A 20,345-nucleotide genomic window follows, 5' to 3' on the forward strand; every position below is an offset into this window, starting at 1 on the left:
AGTTTTATTTTAATAAAATAATAATTTTTTTATTTTTAATACCGATCGAACATAGTAGTTTGATTCATTATTTCTTGAAATCGATTATGTAAAATACGAGTCGTTGATTAATCGACAAACGTCGCAACGTATCTGCCAATGATAATTTCGTGAAACATTTGAGTTAATTTTAAATATAATTTTCGGTGTATATAATTTATTGTAAGTATAACTAAATTGAATGACGATGGTACGTGTGGGTGCGAGGGTGAACGAAGATCGGGCGCGTAAACAGCGTACGCGACTCGTGACGTGTTTACGTGATAGCGCTGCAATCCTCCGGCTGGTCGGCAGCCGGGTGCTCAGTGAATTGTAAATAATACGCGCCGAATAATACAATAAAATTAGAATATAAATGTTAACTGAGACGACTTGGCTTTCGCGATCGGTGATTTATACAAAGTATAGAGTGATACGCGAAATAGTTTATACAGAATAGGTATGATTACTTGAAACTTAATATCCTAAAAATGCTAACCAGGTTAATCTATTTTTGTTTCAGATGAAGATTCAGAGGAGCCGAACACCAGGAGCAACCAAGGTAAGCACAATTTTTATTTTATAAATTACTAGCTTGTTTAGATCATAGATAACTATATTTTTTATTATTCAATTTAAAAATCAATTGGAATCGCAAGCAATTTTTTTTTCTAGACGGTTATCAGTACATACATATCAGTACATATAATATTTTAATTTTAATTTTGTTATTTAAGCTGTATAAATATTTTGTAACACCTTTGCTACGATTCAACCTGAAATATGATCTAACCAACTAGTTCTACCTGTTTTTCTGCGAGCTGACAATTAAGACAATTCTTAATATGGCACTTTTGCACTTTGTTTCGTTGCATGTGCAAGTGCCGGGGCAAAAATTGGTTTCTCGTTAGGCATTCTAATGGTAAACTTTTACTCTTACCGATCGTCTAAATTACTACTCACTGATGCAAGATAAAAAGCATCGTGAATAGAACGGTACTTTCTCTATGGCTATTTGAACTATGCAAACTGTCAGTCTAAGGATTAAATACATCATACGGTGTATACAATATTTATAATACGTCTTCACTTTCAATTAGAATTGCGCTTTGAAGCAATTGAATGTCGATGTGTTACGAGATTTATAATCCGTTGTTGCTGAAGTGACATTTATTTATTCTAGTCGTAACGAAAATTATTCAGAGTCGATAGACCTATTTTCGTCGAGACGTATATAATTTAATGCATAAAATAGTTTATATACCAAATTTAATGTATTTTACTCGAAAGCGTAGTAGAATATGTTATAATATTTAATTATGGGTGGGCAATCTTTAAAAAATAATAATTTATAGAAAACTTTTCTTATAAAAAATTTCTCGCGAACAAATAGATGTTGGAATTAAAAAAAAATAAGAATAGCTATCGTTACTTATTGCTTCTGTTACTGTTATCAAAAAAAACCATATTATTGCGCGATAAATGCAGAGTAATTATAATTTTAAAATATCAAGTGTATAAACATGCATTCTTTAATGTATGACCTGTTGTCATCAATTGGATTTGTGATAAAAATGCGCGCGAGGGCTGATCATTTGGATGCAGAAATCGTCCGCGTTGCAATTTATTACATTGGAATCAATCGCGCACCCGGGAAGAGAAAAATCAAACAGTCTTATTTAATTTACAAGTAAATTCAGTGGGAACTGACGGTTAATCAGACAATCGAGCTAACCGCGTGAATAATGCATTATTCGGTTTTATTCTTATTACCGCAATCGCGCCGCTGTGACTTTCCGTTGTAATGTTTACGCGTAAAACCCACGTTTTAGTATTAACGCAGACGATAGATCAAGAGTTCAACGAGAATTATTATTTATATAAGTTTCACAAAAAGTCCCGCGAATGTAAACCGCGATGGAAATATCGATATCAATACTTATGCTTTTTAAATTGATTATACGTAGATCTCTATTCCGGTTTCTTTGTCAGTCAGTTAAAAGAAGTCTTTGAACAATTTGTTACGAGACACGTAAATTTAATGAGATCAAGCTCTTTTACGTTTTGAACATACGAGATCAATTGTAATCTCCGTTATCGTATATCGTGTATTACCATAATTTTGGAACGTAGGATGTCTCTCGATGAAGTGATGCTCGAAACGAACAATACGCGTTTTCGATCGTTGGCAGACTTTTTATACCGGCGAATTGTAAGAGGTGGATATTCGGGTCAAGATACGTAGGTATGTGAAAAGCGGCAGCACTTGTATATTGTGCGCACTAAAATGTTCTTAAGAAAAAAAAAAAAAGTTAAGCACGCGTCGGTTTTTATTTATGCTATAGCTTTAATCAGATAGATGCGCGTCACTGCATAGATCGCGGAAGAGGAAGGTAGAGAGTTAATTCATATTTCCGTGCGCAGCGATACCGGCGATTATTGTATAACGCAATTAGAAATGGAAGATTTTATCTAATTATTAAATTTGCATATTGTGTATGCGAAATAAATTGCTAACAGATTTAAATTAATTAGTTGTGATCAAGCACATGTTACGTACGTACTTTGTTAAATATTTAATAATGTATTAATAATTTATAAAAAAAAAAACGTTTCTGTCAGGAATTTTTTTTTTTTTTTTTTAATATTGTACTTTCTTTCGGAACGTTCTGCTCTCACAGAAATCAGATCTCAGATAACATAGTTCTTTATACCAAAAATGTTTAACGATAGTAGTTGAGCAACAGTCCTTGACATGCTTGTGGCTTATGTGCTTTTTGAATACTAATGGACATTGTAGTTTTCCTGGAATTATTTTAAACATTGTGTAAATGCAAATTATAATCCCGAAAACCGGTTCTGGCAATGTTACGGTTTATGTATGCTAATACCCAACATCTAAGTAGAGTTGGAGACAGTTTTATTTAGATCTGTTTTTTAAATTAATTTGGCAAATAATCTTATTAGTATCGTGTACTTTGAAACTCATATGGTTTGATTTATAAACGCGCATTCAATTATGCTCACGTCTGGATATTTTACATACGTAAACGTTATGTTAATAAATTTTTTACATGTTACTATTAGTCGATCGTTCGATTAGTCATTTAATTATTAGTAAATCTAATAATAAACATTATGCACACGTCATGGAAAAACGAACTGTCGTCATAATTGTGTTAAACAAACAAGTTTACGTAAAACTCGGGTTTTCAATTTCGATGAAATAATAATTAGTATGAAAAGTAGAAATATGTATGTTTTTTTGTTCAATTTCATTAATTGCTCGGCATTTTAATAAAACGGAGCGTAATAAACTGTAATATTACAAGTTTTAATTTGATTTTAAATGCATAATTTTGTAATCAGAATTTTAAAAAATTATATTTATTTTTTATACGTAAAATTCTTTTACATTTTATATGTAAACGTTTTATACGTGTATAAAAATAATATATTTTATATAAAATATATATTCATATTATATCATTACACTTAAAATAATTTTTAATTACTTAGATCACTAGATAACTTAGAGCTACTTTTCATAAATTTTTGAAATTTAAAATGGTAAATGTAATACGTATTTACGCAAGTTCTGTTGATGAAAATCTCAGTTCGGTAAAATTTTGATCAGTTTAACATGATAATCCTTAGATAATAGACTATCCAGGTAGTTGGAATGTTATTTATATGCTTTTTAGGATTTGGTTGTTGTATTATTCGGCGAGTTATCGTTGACAGTATCTGGAAGTGATGAATCTGTAACCTCGTTGTTAATATACTCATTTTGCTCAGTTGCGTGCTTAGACCACGATGAGAACTGAATTACTCTGAAAAAGATAATGATTCATTAAAATTAGAATTTATATTTAAAGATAGATCAGAAGAAAAATGATATTATTCACAAAGTAATAATATACTTACAGAATTAGTAAAAGCACAGCCATCTGTGTAGCGATTGTTAACCAATAAAAAGAATTTGGTGCCGTTTTTATCGTGGCATTATAAAGTTGAGAATATAACGTGCCGCTAAATAGCGGAACTGCATTATCGCATACGGAAAGCATCGAAAATATCTTTCCTGAAAAAATCGCAATAGGACAATTTTTTGTTTGTTTATTAAGTATAACTAAAAATTAGTTTAGCGCGGGTCGGACATACCTCGTTCTTCTCCAGGCACAAGTTTCGAGGTCATAGATCTAAGTACCGGAGCTACTACGGGACCTAACGCAGCAATAGTTGCACCTGTAAAATTAATTAAATTATAAATTAAAATTTTTTTTTTTTATTCGAATATGTGATTTCAAAATATTCAAAAATCTCTTACTTACCAACGTAAAATAATTCTGGTCGACGTGCTAAAATAAATACTACTCTGCCGCCTGCATGCGCGATTGCTCCAACCACTACTATAAAAGTATCTCTCATTCCTATTAATTTACTCATGACAGGAACTCCAATGAGCATAGCTGCTGAAAAAAAAATTATTTTTTAATATTTCACATCTTTATATCCTTATATCATTTAAAATATTTATGTCGCGTGGAAATTATATGATTACTTAGGTCTGGATTAAATTTAAAAAAAAATTGGATAATATTTAAAAAGTAATTATTATATTCAATGACATAATAATTTTTATATTTTTTTTTTTGCACGAAGAACAGAGCCTTGCACATGACCGTAATTTCCTTTACTAACGCAGATAATTATAACGATAAATAGTTAAGAGAGAAAGTTCCCGAGATAAGAAATTTCTCCTTTCACTTGTACCATTCAGAAGGCGTTACGTATTAGTATCATTGAAATTCGTGAAATGTCAGTTCGATCAATTTAGATCAAGTTTACATCACACTGACCTAATACAAAGAGAGCCGATTGAAACGTTTTAAAGGTGCTAAAATCTACGACGCTCCACTTGAAAACTAGCGATGTGTACATTTGGCTCTTAGGTTTCTCGTCCCTTTGGAATGTATATAGACACATTGAGAATAGGAGCAGCCACAGATGCAATTTTCCATGGTTTCTTCTCGATTTCGCTAGCGTTTGTATTGTCGCAGATACGTGTTTCATATCAAAGAAATCCAACAGCCAGTTTTTTCCCGATAGAGATTCTTGCTGCGGTAACGTTTGCCATTCCAGACATATGATCGAGTATATAATCGCTAACAGAAGTAACGTCGCGTTTATAGCGAACATGATCGTGTAAGGCATGCTTTTTAGATGGGTGAACACATAAGATCCAAGTGCAATTCCTGCAAAGAAAGAAATACGACGAATTATTTAAGCGTCCTTTTGCTAGAATTTCACGTACTTTTTTGATAATAATTATTGAAAGAACAAATATCTTTGAGTGAAATTTTCTTGAAAATTTGTTCCTACCCGAGGGCATAGTACTGAGATAAATGACGTCTAGGATCGTGATTCTCATAGTTCTTTGTCGCACGGAGCTTACGTCCGATATGTATGAGAAACAACTGGCGAAGATTGCGACATCGCCCCCTAATATGCTCGACGGTAGGGTCGCTGTGTAGATTACCGTCTTCAACTTCCAAGTGTCCATCATTGAATTGATCACTACCATGAAGGAGTAAATCAATTTGCCCGTTAAACCGAGAACGAGCGGCAATTTACGTCCGTGTCGATCACTCCAGTTGCCATAAAATAATGCCAAGATGATGGGCACTACGTGCCCCGCAATATCGTTCCATTGATGAAATTCCGAGACGGTCACCTATTAAATAAATTTTTATTACCAAAATATAATACTGACAACGCGAAATACAAACGCACTTTAAGTTATTTGATTTCCGGCTTTTAATAATGTCTTTTTTTTAATGTAATATTAATGCGGAAGTATTATATTCTTTCTTTTTTTCCTCTCTTTTCTATCTTAAACTTGTTATATTATTTTTACCTGTACTTTTGCCTTTATCGTTTTGTTATCGATACTATTCAAGTTGGCACAAATTTCTTGAGAGTATCCGTGATCTACTCGGCACGCTTTGTATCTAAAAAAGTCTTGCTCGACAACTGACGTGAACATGAAAGCCATCATGTAGAGCCACATAGTCGGTTCTACAGATGTGTGTTTTATCCATCTGAAATATTTTTTTATTCTGCTTTCGTGAACGAGGTTCACTCGTAGCGTTTCCTAAAAATAAATATTAAAATATAATTAGACGATAAATATTTATTAGTTAAAACATATTTAGCTTATATTAAATTTATAAAATTATTATTTTACAAAGTATAAATAGAAAATATACGTTTCGCAAAATTTTTCTTTTAATCGATTTTCAATCTATGGTCATAAATAATTTTACTGTCGTAAAGATGGATTAAATCACATTTTGATGTCACGGGTATACTCACCTCGTCAGTTTTCATATCAGCACTACTCGGTTCTTCCATTGGTACGTAAAAATTAAATTATGATCTTCGATACAAGAGAACTTCTTCGATTTTTTCAATTTCGACTTGTGCACTCATTCTTGCACAATCCGCTACTAATATCGCATATTTTACGAAATGTAACGCACAAAATTTGCTGAGCTCTAGTTTGTAACTTTATCTGTTGTCGTATCAGTATATCAGCATTAAGTTTTAATTACGATTCTTATCAGTCGTGCAATTTTATAACATTAAAGAGCAATACGATTTTCCTTATTAAAATAATTATATTTTTTTTGTGATTATTTAAACAATTACATAATAATTGGTGTAAAATTGTATTGTTTATAATTTATTTATTTTAAAGCTGTTATTCTTCCGAGCTTATAATTATTTCGTATTCGTTCAGATGTTTGAACGGGAATGTCGGGTGTATATTAAATGGAAATTATAATCGTATCAGTATGTAGATTGCAGTGACATTATCGCAATAATGAAATGTTATAAATTAAGCGTTCAACAAAATTGTGATTATTTCTGAAAGATCGCTAAAAAATTGTTTCTAAGAAAACGCTGAGTAACGCAAAAATAGATTCTACTATTTTCTTAGAGTTGCAAAAAGATTTACATTTATGTGCTTGATTAATATGACGTCTACAATTTTTTAAAATAGATTAAAATTATCTCAATCAACACGAGCCATTAACCAATCATTAAAGTTACAATTTTATTCAAATATAAGATTTTTGGATAAAACAAGTGTTATTCGTCTAAGTCAAATACTGTAGTATATATATATCTTTTTTTTTTTTTCACTAAACTCCAATGAATTTCAAATGTTCTCTTCTATCGAAGTCATTATACTCGACAACAACGAGAACGCGAAATTTTTACTACGGTTTCACTCGCGCACGTGGTTCACATCTGTTCCAACCTATACGCGGCACACGCACGGCCTCCAGGCACGTGGGTACGTAACACGCAATCGCTGTGAAACTGAAGCTATAAGTGTTCGTTTGCAGGCTCCGTTCTCTATCGTCTCGGGTCGAAATATTTTATCGTTGATGATTTTACGTAATCACCCTCCCCCTCCCTCCCTCTCAGATACGGTGGTCCGGTGACGGGAGCCCAGGGATTGCGTCATAATACTGTGACTCTGAGATTTGTGTCTTACGTGTCAAGCCATCAGCTGATACCGTAAAACTATGACCGCACATATTGTATTCCAAGTGTTTGCTGTGATACTAGATCACCGACTAGGTCAGATATAACCTTTATCAGGTCAGCCACCGTGCCGGATAAAACGAATTCGGCGACATCTCGTGGTGTGGTGAACGCAAGGAAATTAATTTTGTAAATTGTTTTTGGCAATTGTAGATTGTGAAAATTATTTTTCTCTTTATTCTTCTTTTTACGCGACTTCGTTTATCGTTTTATTTTACAATTGGTAATTTTCTCTTTGGCACGTTAGTTTATTGCAAACTAGATGCAGTTGGCACTTGTTGGGTAACGTCAGGTATTGATTTATGTGGCGACTCTAGTTTCTGTGGGAAATTTAAAAGAGTCTAGCGCAATCGTCGGACTGACGTGGTATACTATTAAGGTTTTCCGTCAACATTTTATCAATTTTTTACTTCTAGTAATGTATTCTGTTTGGAGATTAAATAGCTTGCGTTATTGTTATTTGATAGTTTGCGTATTAAGCTGCTGTTTGGATTCTTAAGAAGGTTTATCTAAAGATTTCTCAAAAGAATAATTTAGTAAAGGCTGAAATCTCGTGAGGTCGAAAGTCTAGGGTTTAGAGATAAGAAAACCGTTCTCTTTTTTGTTTGTTAGTCTATCTGATTATATTAAACTAGCTTGAGATATTGAATTATTTCGGGGTTAGAACTTAACTTACAATTTAGAACGTGTTTTATCAATTATTACAATAAAACACAGTTTATATTTTTCAAATACTTTATTATATTAAAAAAGTTATTTTATAATAAGTCAAAATGTGCGAGAGGAAAATGTTAATTGGACAGTGTAATTTTATTAAAAATTTATTTCATATTATTTGCGTTAATTACGGCACGTAATTACAACTATAATGATGTGTCTTGTCAATAAATTTTAGGCCATCAAAGTTACATAAACATTTTTTTTCAGAGTGAATAATAAATAATACATTTTTTTTCTATCCCGTGCATTTTCGATTTCGAAGCTAGTAGTCTTTAGAGTCGATTCGTAATCATTACATATTAATTTTAGAACCAACGAATTATTTTATCGATATCGCAGACCAAGTTTCCACGCTTTTATATCGTAGATTAATTGTAGTGGAACGTTAAAGAAAAAATAATTTCTTAAAAAAAAATAATAATGATTAAGAAAATCGATTATTCCATTAATATCAATCACATAAATTATACACTCCGATTCTTACAAGATATTTTTTATAATACCACTTACACAATATCTCTTAACACACTGCCAAGGAGCTATTTTCTCAATTGACGCACGCTATATGTATTTCAACTAATCTATTTTCCGTCGTATTTAATATCCGATTTAGTGAAAAGGATTAAAAAATAAATTACCTTTACCGAATCTTAGATATTTCACAGAATTTTTTTGAAGGATTAATTTGTCGAAGCCTTCCGCAAGAAAAAAAAAAATAGAGAATAAAAAAATGAAAATAAAACGGACCATAAATCTTACCGACAGTTAATGACTACTGCCATTATTTGAACGATTAACGTTTTGACGCTAATGGGTTACTAGGTTGTAAAACATGTAGCTAACGGACTTATGGCGTTAGAACTTACACAATTACTCCCATACGGTACAATGCACAATGTAATTTTGAGTAAGAGTTAACGTGGATAATTTGTGCTCCGATTTTACCTCGACAGTTTTGTGCGTGGAATTTATTATGCAGTAGTTTAACATAAATTTACTTGGTCGATATTTATGACGCTAAAGTAAAATAGTTTATGACTAATGTTTATGAACATTAACTTATGAATATTTCGTTTGACCAAAGAGAAAACAAAAACTACCACGTTTACCATGAAAGATATAATGCCCATTAATTAACATGATTCGATCGAGATCTCTTTTATTAACAATTGACTAACTCTGTCAACATTTAATAATTAGCTGGACCTGCCAGCGCTATTGAAATTCTCGCGAAAGCATAGATTCTCGTATGTACCTTATATCTGCTTATCGTATTAATCGATGATCATTTCTAGTCGAGCTTTAAGTTCGCCGCAGCACACATAATTGAATTGCGAAAACTAGCATTTAATTCAAATTCGCCGTGACTCGATACATTATTTTTCCACACATGTTTTTTTTTTTTTTACATGGCATATTACTTGACGAATTAATTAAATAACGTGCTCGTTAAACACGACATTCATTTAATCATTTTAATCATTCGATCAAGTTAATCGATTAGAGTTGTCAAAATATTTTTTTTATCGTGCTCTATGATATATATAATTTTTTATTTTTTTTTTTTCTATAACAAATATAGCTCTTTCTTTACTTATCGTTCGGGAAGGATTGCCTAAGCGCAAAGAAGATCGATATGTATATTCTGATCTTGACGATCGAGAACTCGCGCCGCGCCGATAGATGCACATCGACATAATTAACATCTACTTATACACTTTGGCCAAGTTTGTACATATGCACACAAGCGTCATTATGTAATATCATATACATACATACATATTTACATATTTGCGAAAGTGTCTAATCTACGTGACATCGAATGTTGCGGAACGCCGACATTGTCTTTGTCGAATTTCGCGTAACATTCGGACGATCGATCCTTTCTACACGTACTTAGACTCGGAGATTACGGGGTGATAGCTCGAATCATTTCGATACCACTCCGGTAAGTCCGGCTATCAACGCCACGAAAAGGGAAGAATTCACATTACTGCATTCCCATTGCGAATAAACTTAGAGATTATTTTCCGAATAGCTTAAAGTATTGAAACGTTAAATCAGAGAAATTCCACTTATTCTGTTGAGATTCCGCGAGGTATTTATCTTCTCATCTCTCTTGGTATTTGCAGCTGCATCAGTTGCTTTGTCGCGTTTGTCGGTTAAACCCGCCTTTGGCTTCTCTTTTTGCTTTCTTTCGGGAAAAAAGAGGAAAATGTTTCCGTCCTCGTTTCTCGTATGATCAATTATGTTACAGTGAGACTTGTACTTTTTCGTTCGATATCACGTTTCTTATTCTGTTAATATTGCATCGTGTTGTTTTTATTTCAAATTAAATTAATATTTTAATTAAGTAACTGGATGGAAATGCAATGTCAATCGGATAACTTTTTTTTAGCAGTAAAAAGAAATAAAACATTTTATTTAGAAGTCTCTTTATAGGACGTTAGAATCAGTGAAAAAGAAAAAAAAGAAAAAAATATTCATTAGTTAGTTGACGGTACGGTAAAATTATGCAATTTTATTACCTTTTTGCCGGAAAGTTGACCAGTGTAGAAAATCGTTCGTCCGACGTTTACAGTTCTCTCCTACATCCGTCCAGATTACTTTTTAATTATATGAATTTACTTTCACGCTAAAAGTTTTTCATAACTCTGAAATCAAGATAGAATTGCAGCTGCGAATATAAAGAATGTCGCAAGCACCACTCAAAGCTCATATCAATAGAAAAAGATATGTGATTTAAAATATTCACGATTTTATGAATTACCATGTTAACCGTATGAATTTTTTAATTTATCAAATCTTCTCCTATTGTTTTAAAAAATAATTTTTGATACGCTATGTGACGACGTTTGAGAAATACTTTCTTTTATTTAAAATATTCGGCTCAAGAGAATACGCGAGTGTATTACAGTTTTCGTACATTCTTAAAAGCGGTTACAATTCCATCATTGAGTCTAGAATTTTATGTACTCGCCGTGGTCCCCTTCTTGTTAAAGCAAACTGTCTATACATGTGAAGTTCGTTCAGCAATGCTTTCGTTGTATCAGACTTAATCTTGTTCGATTTGCTTCTGATTTCATATACATATATGTATATTCATGGGAGTCTTCTCTCTTCGTATTGACTAGAATACGTCCAACTCATTGGACAGATCACGAAAAAGATTAGATCGCATTTAACCTCAAACTATTTAAATAATCAGATTGCAACCTGCAAATAATATGCTAAAGTAAAGTTTAAATAATATATACCGAGCCAATTTAAAAAACTAAAATTTTTTTTTCACGAATATACTTTATGAAATTATAATTTGATTTTTTTTATTCGATGCTATTTTTAATTGCTATTTGTGACTTGACACATTGCTGTTTCAAGTTTTTTTTTTCTCTTTTTTTTTCTTTAACTATTGCAAATTTGACGCTAAATGGATTTATTTCTTCGAGGATGTTGGCGTTCTTATTGTCATGAGAATAAATATTTTACGTTCTTTCTATTTAAAAAATTATTTCTGTCGAAGCGTACTGTAAAGTTATGAAAAATATATATCTATTTGAAATACAGAAAGAATATAATTTTAGGTGAGTCGTGTCGATATAAAATTAAGAATTTATGACGTAATGTAAGAGTTTGGAAATATGATTAAACATGAAATTATGGAGAATTTTTTATCTACTTTACGTTATGAAATAATTGTGCGTACATTTAAGCTTATGCATAAATTGACACTTGTTACACAATACGTTACTTAATTAGCATATGCTCATCCTCGAAAGAAAATTTTCTACAGTACCGCCCTTTTTTGGCCGATGTCTGTTCAAACATCAATTATTGTAAATATAATCGTCGCGCGATCCATCAATTAACTTTAGATTAGCATTCGAGCGAACTAAAAAATCTCTACACAATCACATACGTCGTAGGCATTACTCAAGAACAGTTTAAGTACGACAAATTTACAAGGACTCTCTCGCCTTCACATATTACCTCGCTAATATTCGGCATTTCGGTGCAAATTTAACTTGAATTCAGTTGACAATTTGCATTTGCTGAACTTCTGGCAATTAGACAAAGTTCGTAAGACGAGACGCCGCGATTATTTCTGCGAATGTCGGTATTATGCCTCGGTCACAGCAAAATTTAAAGCTAGCGATGCAGTTATCTCGTTCGTCAACGATCGATTTACGGACGGCACTCGACGGCTCCAATTTGCACATGCATGCCCTAGACACATTAACGTTCTTCGACTCGAGTACGTGGAAGAAATCTTAAATAATGCGAAAATATAATAACTGGTACTTTTTACCGTTGATACAACGTGTCGTCCATCGTGAACACTTGCTCGAGCATTCCCACCTATCAACATTATCGATTCGTTAATGTCTAAGGAAAATGATTTAGTGATTAAGAGACTTATGTGGAAGCGAGGTAATTCAATTAAACGCGAATTTATCTGCGAAGGATACGTGCACAGGGCTCTCACCATTTTTGCGAGAGTGTTTTAACTTGTTCAAATATTTGTATGTAACAAAAAAGAAATGAAATTAATGTTGAGTTTGGCGGAGGTTTCAATTTTCTATGGCACACTGCCCGTTAATTGAATCTTTGATTATGTTTGTATGAATTGTTAAAAATATTTCATTGACTTTTTGAAAATCCATCCACTTGTTAAAATATATAGGCGCTCGCAATGTTTAATTCGTCGCAATGTTATTTTCAAATTTTTAGCTGTTAAATTTCTAATTATTGTTTCGCCGAGCTTTTCCACTCATTCGCAGTGAATTTTATTAATTTCATTAATTTATTCAATTAATTTTATCCACGTGCGTTATACGTACGTAGACAAAATTTTGTTCAGCACTCGCATGAAGTGTTTTATGAAAAATGGAAATTTTTCATGATAACGGGAGGGTCTGTTTTCGTGCGATAAATACGTTGCGCAACTTATTGTGCACGTGTCCTCGCCAATATGCGCATATTTGTTTGGTACGACTACACGGTTGAAAGTGTTACATAACAATTTCCTAGCTGCGGCAGCACTTTAACCGACGAACTGTTGCAGCTCGATTTTCCTAGTAGCTTTGCGTCAGCAAGATATAATACACGATCATAAAGACGAAAATTTTGAATAATTACCAACGTATTCGTATTCTGGCAGTAATTTGCGGGATATTTCGTATAGATATTCGTGATCGATATTCATGCATTATTACTGGTTATTATTCCGCGCAAAATAGTGATTCCCTCCTTGCGTTTATTCTTTTCCCTTCACAAATTTTAATTTATCGCGAGATTATACGGTTGATTATAATGCTATAACGTAAATTGCATCAAATATGCATTATATGCATTCAATAAATTGATGAAAGTAGAAATAAATATTTCCCTAAAATTTAACTGCGAGATTATTTTTCTTTTGAATAAGATCAACTTTTTTTTTCTTATTTTTTATATGGAATTATAATTTGTATCAAAATATAAATTTGTCTGTTAGAAGTGTAAATTTTAGGAAAATATTTCAATATTAACTTGAATTGTTGAAATATTGAATTAATGCATAAGTAATACCAATCAGACAGTCCCGCTGCTATTGTTAACCAGCTTCTCTGTGATGTCCGTGTTATTATTAGAATTCGTTTTGATAATGTCTATCTGGTTAGTTTTCGTGCTGTCCCTTGGTCCGTCTAGGAAGTAAGTTATCATACTGCCCTTCCCTTTGACTTGAATTGTTCCGCGGCACGTGAGCGGGTATCCTTTAGTGATCAGAATATCGCGGACCTCCTGGGTGACTTGGATCCCGTCTAACACGCCTGTAGAATCCATTCTGGAGGCCACGTTCACGGCGTTGCCCCAGATGTCGTATTGTGGCTTCCTGGCACCGATCACGCCGGCAACCACCTACGCAACCCGCGTCTATTGAGCTCTTCTCCTTTGAAAATTCCCTTCAGCTTTGTCGAGATTTCTTTTCTCGCAGCTGGGTTTGAATATTATGTAAACGAAATAACAGGAATTTTGTCCGCTCATGAAAGAACGTCGATGAAAAAATAAAAAAAATCGCACGTCGTACGCAGGAATATTTAACGTTAAGTCACTTTTCGTATTAAAAAAAATAAAAAAATAAAAATTAATATAGGCGATTTTTAAAGCACCCCAAGTAACAAAACAAAATTATGAAAGAGTGCGTATTTAATTTTTGCAGATAAAAAAAATCTCCGTCTCTCGATTAATTTAAGATTAAATTGAATAAAATAGAAGCGTTTTGTCGGTAAGTCGTAATTTATGAATTATTTACAAAGGACGCGGTGAAACAGCATGCGAAAATTGCTCGCTTCGTCATTACCGGTCCGATGTTGATGCCCACACGCATGCGGAAGTTATTAAAGCTGTGTTCATTGACATAGGCCAACTGCTCGCGGATTCTCAGGGCATAATCCGCCATAGCGACTACGTGCTTGAAATCCCGCATGTCACAGGTGCTTTTTGTTAAGCCTAAAGCAATAGAGAAAGACAAAGATCAACTTGGCGCGACGGTGGTGTTCCGATCGTAGTGTCCTAATTTGAGTAACGAGTTTGCGTTGTTAGGAAATTGTTAGGAAATTGCGCGAAAAGTCAAGTGGCCATGGGAAATTAGATTTGCCTTTCGTGGAATTCGAGGTATTTTATTGCGAGAATGAAAACGAAGAATTTTTAACGTGAATTTAATGCGAGAATGCATTCGGTGGTGAAAAACGAGTTAAAAATTAGTTTTCGAGATACGCAATGTGGATAAATACATATTCTCATGCTTTTGCGAATTTACGTGGTACTAAACCGGCTGGAAAAAGTAATCGAATATAATTCGATTAGTTTCGACTGACTTGATGTTTAATTGGACGGTTTCTAACGGAGCGGCATGAAATGAAATGGCACAGGAATGGGGTCGAAAGACTCGTCGAGTAATAATATCGCAGAGATTTTTACTAGAGACATACCCGATGCGGCCATATACGTAGAGCCCGTGCTCTTGATCTTCTCGATGTACTTAAACTGCTCCTCGGCAAGTAACTCGTCGAAGTCGGCAATAATTTCGTTGAGAAGCCTGAGGCATTCCACACCCTCGTTATTAGCTTCGAGCTCAACGTAGAACTCGGAAAAATTCGGTATCGAAGCGAACATAATGCACACGCAGTCACATTGCTCGTGGTATAATTCCTGCGAAACAATCGAATCAAATTATTTAATTTTTTTAAATTTTTTTTTTTTTTTAATTTTTTTATGACAAATTTAAATTGTTTTGTCAGACCGTACATCGGAATTAACAGTAGACAAAAAATGGGCGGCTACGTGTTCCGGAAGTATATTCGCGAGCAGTTTTTGGTTGTAGGCCTTCAAGTGCTCCATTTCTTCTTTCTCCTCGGTCGCTTGCAACTTCCACAGGAAATCCAATCTGTATCGATACATAGTACACGTATTTGTTAATATATTCCGCCTATATCTATGAGAAATACCTTAAAAAATTATATGTTCTCAAAACCATTTTCGAGACGACTTACAAAATGTATCGGCGTCTACGGTTTTAGAATTTTCAACGTTAAAATTAAACCGACAGATTTTCACAAATTTACACGCGATACGTTCTTCCAATGACATGTCCGTTATTTAATTATATTCCGAAATGCGACTACGTTAATAAAACATTTAGAACATAAATTCGCTCGCGCCTCTCAGCGCACTCGGTTTCTATCTCACAGCTATGGAATTATTCTGCGGGAATCAGCTCATGAGATCGTCGTTTCGCGACATTGTTCACTACGAGATGAAGGCTCCCGTGGGAAATTCCACGAGAGCCTCAAAGGTTTACAGCGTGCAAGTTCGGGATATCTACGAGAGCTGACGTTGCGTAAGTTTCGGTGGGGAGGTAAGGGGGGAGGGGGGGCGAAATGTTAAAGTGTAAGCATGTTCGAATGTTCGACCTGTAGGTCGCCTCTGTGTGCTGGGAGTGTGCTACTAGGCAGGCCATGAAGAAAACCACTAGAACACCCGCCAACCATCTTCCAGCGGGCTCGACGTCGTCCTCATTTAGTGCCTGGTAAATGCTGACCCCGAGATAGCAAGTCACAACGATGCTCAATACGGCTACTTTAAAGACCGATGTTAGTATCTGATACACCGCGCAGGTTACCATCACTAGCATCACCAGAACCGGAAATAACTGCAATCAGCGACGGTTGCGAAATATTAATTGGCGGATTCTTGTAGTTTCGTAAAAATCGCACTACAGAGTTTACTCATGCGAAAAGTCTATCAGCATCACGTGCCGCTCGCAACGATTTTGCGATCTAACGTAGACTTGTTTAACAACTAAATGTCTTTCTATTTGCTGCGAATATTATATTACGGTTTACTTGTTGACTTACATCGCAGAAAAGGATATAATCACAGATCTTGGTCGGTATTTTCATTACGCTAGGGTTTTTATCCTGCCATTCCTCGGCGAAATGCGACGTGCTGTTGATGCAGGCCTCACTTCCGGTTAGCGTAATCTTCAGCGAAAAAGAAACAAAAAAAAATAAATAAAAAAACGACACAGTTATTTTGTGCACGTCGTTATTTTATGCACGTTTGATCGCTCGCAATAAATGTATAATCTGTCATGTGATGTTCCTTTCATCCGTTTGTAACGATTCAATTCGCGAACAATTGGTAGCAACTATTATTTCGCGGCATATGTGATTAATCACAGTTTCGACTCTCGCGTTCGATTTATCGTCGAAAATTTTAGCGTGGCAGGCTCTAATTTACGCGCTACGGTTTTGACATAACGAGTTTTCCGACGTAAACGCCGAAACTGATTATTGGATACAAAAAAAAAAAGAGAAAAAAAAACGGATAGGGAATAAGGGAAAAGCACGTGCCGAAATTAAAGATATAAATAAATCATTTATCCCATATTATTTCAGTTAAAATTCTTGAGTCATTCAGTTTGTCAGAAAATTAAATGTTTATCCGAATATTTTTAACATTTCAAATTTCGTGCTTTATATTTGCAAAATATGGTCAAATTAAATATTATCGTATAATGTTTAGATAAAACTTAATGTAAAAAAAAAAAAAAAAAAAAAAAAAAAAAAAAACAAATACAAATAGCCGCGTCGAATTTTAATTACTTACCAGTGGTGATAATACCGTAATGAATGTCAAAAAGACGACGATGGACGCGATGCTCTGCGCAATCGTGCGATTCTCGAAAATCTGTAACGCCATGCTTCTCACCCATTTTGGCACCCTCTGGAAAACGCGTGCACATAATTACTTGTTGTTCTCTCGATTAATTAAGTCGGATAAATAAAGGGCACGATCGCCGGGATCATCGGGAGAGATTAATGGGCGTGCTACAATCGGAATTTCTGGTTTCGGCAGTGACCTGGAAACTTGCCACTTGGTCAGGGTCAAAAGGAAATGGCACATTTCCAAAAAGTTCCGTCAGCGACTCGACGTGTCATACGTGACGTATCGCACGATTTACTCGAATTATATTTCCACAGACATACGTATATTTTTAATACAATAACCGCGAGATAAAAAATAATTACTGTCACGAATACAGAGTCTCGCGATTCCAAAGGTAGCACTAAAATTCTCGCGTACGTTGTAGAGAATGTATTAAGAAGTACTTAGGAGTTCTTACCTCGTTCTTTTCTGCCAGTAAAATGCCATTGACCAGAGCTATCACCAGCACGCTAATCGCCGTGCAGACATAGAAGTACAAACTCCTGCGATGACAAAAGAGACTATTTTAACGTAATTCTTTTTTCTTTTTCTTTTTCTTTCCAAACTACTTTTCGCGAAAAAACTTGTCGATCGTCTCCATTGGACTTTATGCCGCCTTAGGCTGACTTATCGAACGATTTTCACTCAAGTGTCTATAAATATTGGCGCGAAGGACAATTCAACGTCGGTAAGGTACGAGTGGACTTTACACATCGAGCCTCGAGAGTGTAGTAAAAGAAAGGTATCACTGCCGCGCTATATAGGATTTATTGGCATGTGTATTTACCCGTCGAGGGTGATGGCTATTGCGACCACAACGACCATGTAGACGAAACCGGAGCACACAAAATAAGCCGAGAGCATCCTGTCCCTTTCGCGCGAGTACTGCAACAGGTTATTAAAACAATTGCAATATCGCACGTCGCTATCGCTGCTAACGGGCGCGCATTTAATCGTCGGTTATCGCCGGCAATCTCGTTGCGGACTTACTTCCCGGCGAGAAAACGCGAAATTTCGTTTAATCGATTACGACGTACAATCCAATCGTGAAATCCAAATAATCCAAATGCATGCTTAGCGAATTAACTAAAATTAAATTTAAACGACCTTCTATTAACGTGAATTATTGCGCGAAATGGTAGGTCGCGTTCAATTGTATCGGTGGATAGTTCGGTACGCAATTACAGCTCGCAGCCTGCCTATAATATTATTTCTGTCGAATTAATGGAGTTTCTAAATAAAATTCGGTAAATTATTTTATAAAAGAGAAAAAAAAAATTGTACTCGTCGTAATTTGAAAATTATTATTCATCTCGTAATATAAATTACCTTCTCTTCGACATCTGGTCTTCGGAACGTCAGTATAAACGGCGTACAATGTTCCGCTCTCAATCGATCTATACTTCGAGCGTCGATTGCTCTCATTAGATATTCGTTCACTTCGTCTTCGGGATCCTTTTCGCCTTCGATAGTTTCACCGAAACCTAATCTGTCGAAACGTATACAGCTAATATTATTATTCGCGTATTAATATTTTTATTTGTGCAGCTCACTCGATGACATTTATTCACGACGCACGATATTTTATCATAAAATTTATTACGGATTAACTTGTTATTTTATCTACTTGTTACGTAGTTATGATTTTTATTTCACTGCTGCCACTCGTATTTAGACGATGGATAATACGATCGATTAATTGTACAGCTGTAAAATAACGCGATAAACGCTATGGTAGGAACATATAATAGTCTCAATCGTTTTTTTCAATTAAGAACAGAATTGAATAACATTTGGCTGTCTCGTAATTGCTGGCAATTTTTGGAGATTATTTAAGAGATGAGACTATTATATTGTAATATTTTAATGTCAAAGGTTAAGTGATTAAACAGCAATAATAGAGAAGCTCTTACTTAGTTTGCTTTCCGTGTTGCGAACCGTGACCCATAACCCTCATCTCTTTAGACACGTTGCCATTTGCCGGGAAGGTTTTCCGCATCCCGGAACTAGTTATGGTATCTTTAAAGGTATCCCCCGGGACAATCAAGTACGTTCTGATGTTATGGTCCTTTAAGTACGTATTTCTTTCGCCCCCGCGGCCTTCCTCGACTTCGTAATACCCGCCCAAGCAATCCAAAGTCTCTTTCGTGATATGCACACGTCTGCGAAATACCATACCTTTTATTTAAATTTAATCTATCGATGTAACGATACTCGAAACAAAAAGCATTTTTTTTTATTAAAGACAATCTGCTTAATTTAAAATTAAAAACAGGCTTTATTATATGAATCGGAGCAAAGTGCGCAGAATTTATATACCAACGTAATTTATTGCCGCCAATCGAGACTAAGTTGAAGAGGGCAAGTCAGTCAAAGGCTGACAAACCCCGAGCAAAATTGCTTGTACTCACCCGGGTATACCTCCACTTTCCATGTAATTGGCTAGGGTCACGTCGTTGCTCCAAACATCAAACTGCCATTTTCTCAGACCGAGAACCCCGCAGTGAACTCGACCAGTATGGATACCAACTCTCATATTCACGTTTACGGCCATTACCTCGCGAACCAATCTACGGAGATACACAGACGCGAAAATTTATCGATTCTTTTACTATTAGGCGTAGTAGTGGACAGACAACTATATCGTTCAACTTTGTCACGGCGAACAAACTTTCTTGTCAGTTAGGCGTATTTAATGGTCACTTACGACATTCCAAGTCTTGAATTATTGGAAA

At 34.6% G+C, this 20,345-nt stretch overlaps 2 protein-coding genes across 6 annotated transcripts in view; both read right to left on the reverse strand.

The window, feature by feature from the left end:
• Positions 1-3,389: 3,389 nt before the first annotated feature.
• Positions 3,390-7,507, reverse strand: LOC139105169 (lysosomal proton-coupled steroid conjugate and bile acid symporter SLC46A3). Of its 2 annotated transcripts, none has more exons than XM_070661123.1 (8): positions 6,397-7,507; positions 5,939-6,175; positions 5,404-5,755; positions 4,881-5,276; positions 4,353-4,493; positions 4,183-4,266; positions 3,946-4,102; positions 3,390-3,851 (listed from the first exon to the last, which is right to left on the reverse strand). In XM_070661123.1, the coding sequence occupies exons 1-8, from the start codon at positions 6,433-6,435 to the stop codon at positions 3,719-3,721; spliced, it is 1,539 nt and encodes a 512-aa protein (XP_070517224.1). In that variant the 5' UTR covers positions 6,436-7,507; the 3' UTR covers positions 3,390-3,718. The 2 variants fall into 2 exon arrangements, with proteins under 2 accessions (XP_070517224.1, XP_070517225.1); XM_070661124.1 differs by having other exon boundaries at positions 4,353-4,490; positions 6,397-7,505.
• A 1,556-nt stretch (positions 7,508-9,063) lies between these two features.
• Positions 9,064-20,345, reverse strand: part of LOC139105155 (adenylate cyclase type 6) — a 79,021-nt gene continuing 67,739 nt past the window's right edge. For 3 of the 4 annotated variants that reach the window (XM_070661096.1, XM_070661098.1, XM_070661097.1), the window contains 13 exons: positions 20,022-20,180; positions 19,524-19,772; positions 18,940-19,099; positions 18,398-18,495; positions 18,029-18,113; positions 17,512-17,628; positions 16,758-16,883; positions 16,314-16,552; positions 15,649-15,787; positions 15,333-15,552; positions 14,702-14,850; positions 13,930-14,259; positions 9,064-12,717 (listed from right to left, as the gene is read on the reverse strand). In XM_070661096.1, coding sequence (XP_070517197.1) covers positions 13,933-14,259; positions 14,702-14,850; positions 15,333-15,552; positions 15,649-15,787; positions 16,314-16,552; positions 16,758-16,883; positions 17,512-17,628; positions 18,029-18,113; positions 18,398-18,495; positions 18,940-19,099; positions 19,524-19,772; positions 20,022-20,180 — 2,068 coding nt within the window. In that variant the 3' untranslated portion in view covers positions 9,064-12,717; positions 13,930-13,932. The remainder of the gene's footprint in view (positions 12,718-13,929; positions 14,260-14,701; positions 14,851-15,332; positions 15,553-15,648; positions 15,788-16,313; positions 16,553-16,757; positions 16,884-17,511; positions 17,629-18,028; positions 18,114-18,397; positions 18,496-18,939; positions 19,100-19,523; positions 19,773-20,021; positions 20,181-20,345) is intronic. The other variant, XR_011546136.1, reaches the window with a different exon arrangement.

This window comes from Cardiocondyla obscurior, linkage group LG08 (genome assembly GCF_019399895.1).
Source record: "Cardiocondyla obscurior isolate alpha-2009 linkage group LG08, Cobs3.1, whole genome shotgun sequence".
NCBI lineage: Eukaryota > Metazoa > Arthropoda > Insecta > Hymenoptera > Formicidae > Cardiocondyla > Cardiocondyla obscurior.

Excerpts from the sequence above, each read along its gene's own strand:
- LOC139105169 (XM_070661123.1), bottom strand. The coding sequence starts at position 6,435 with ATGGAAGAACCGAGTAGTGCTGATATGAAAACTGACGAG. Across the intron at positions 4,103-4,182 it reads TGTGCCTGGAGAAGAACGAG|GAAAGATATTTTCGATGCTT; the intron begins GTATGTCCGACC and ends CGATTTTTTCAG. Across the intron at positions 3,852-3,945 it reads GCTGTGCTTTTACTAATTCT|AGTAATTCAGTTCTCATCGT; the intron begins GTAAGTATATTA and ends TATCTTTTTCAG.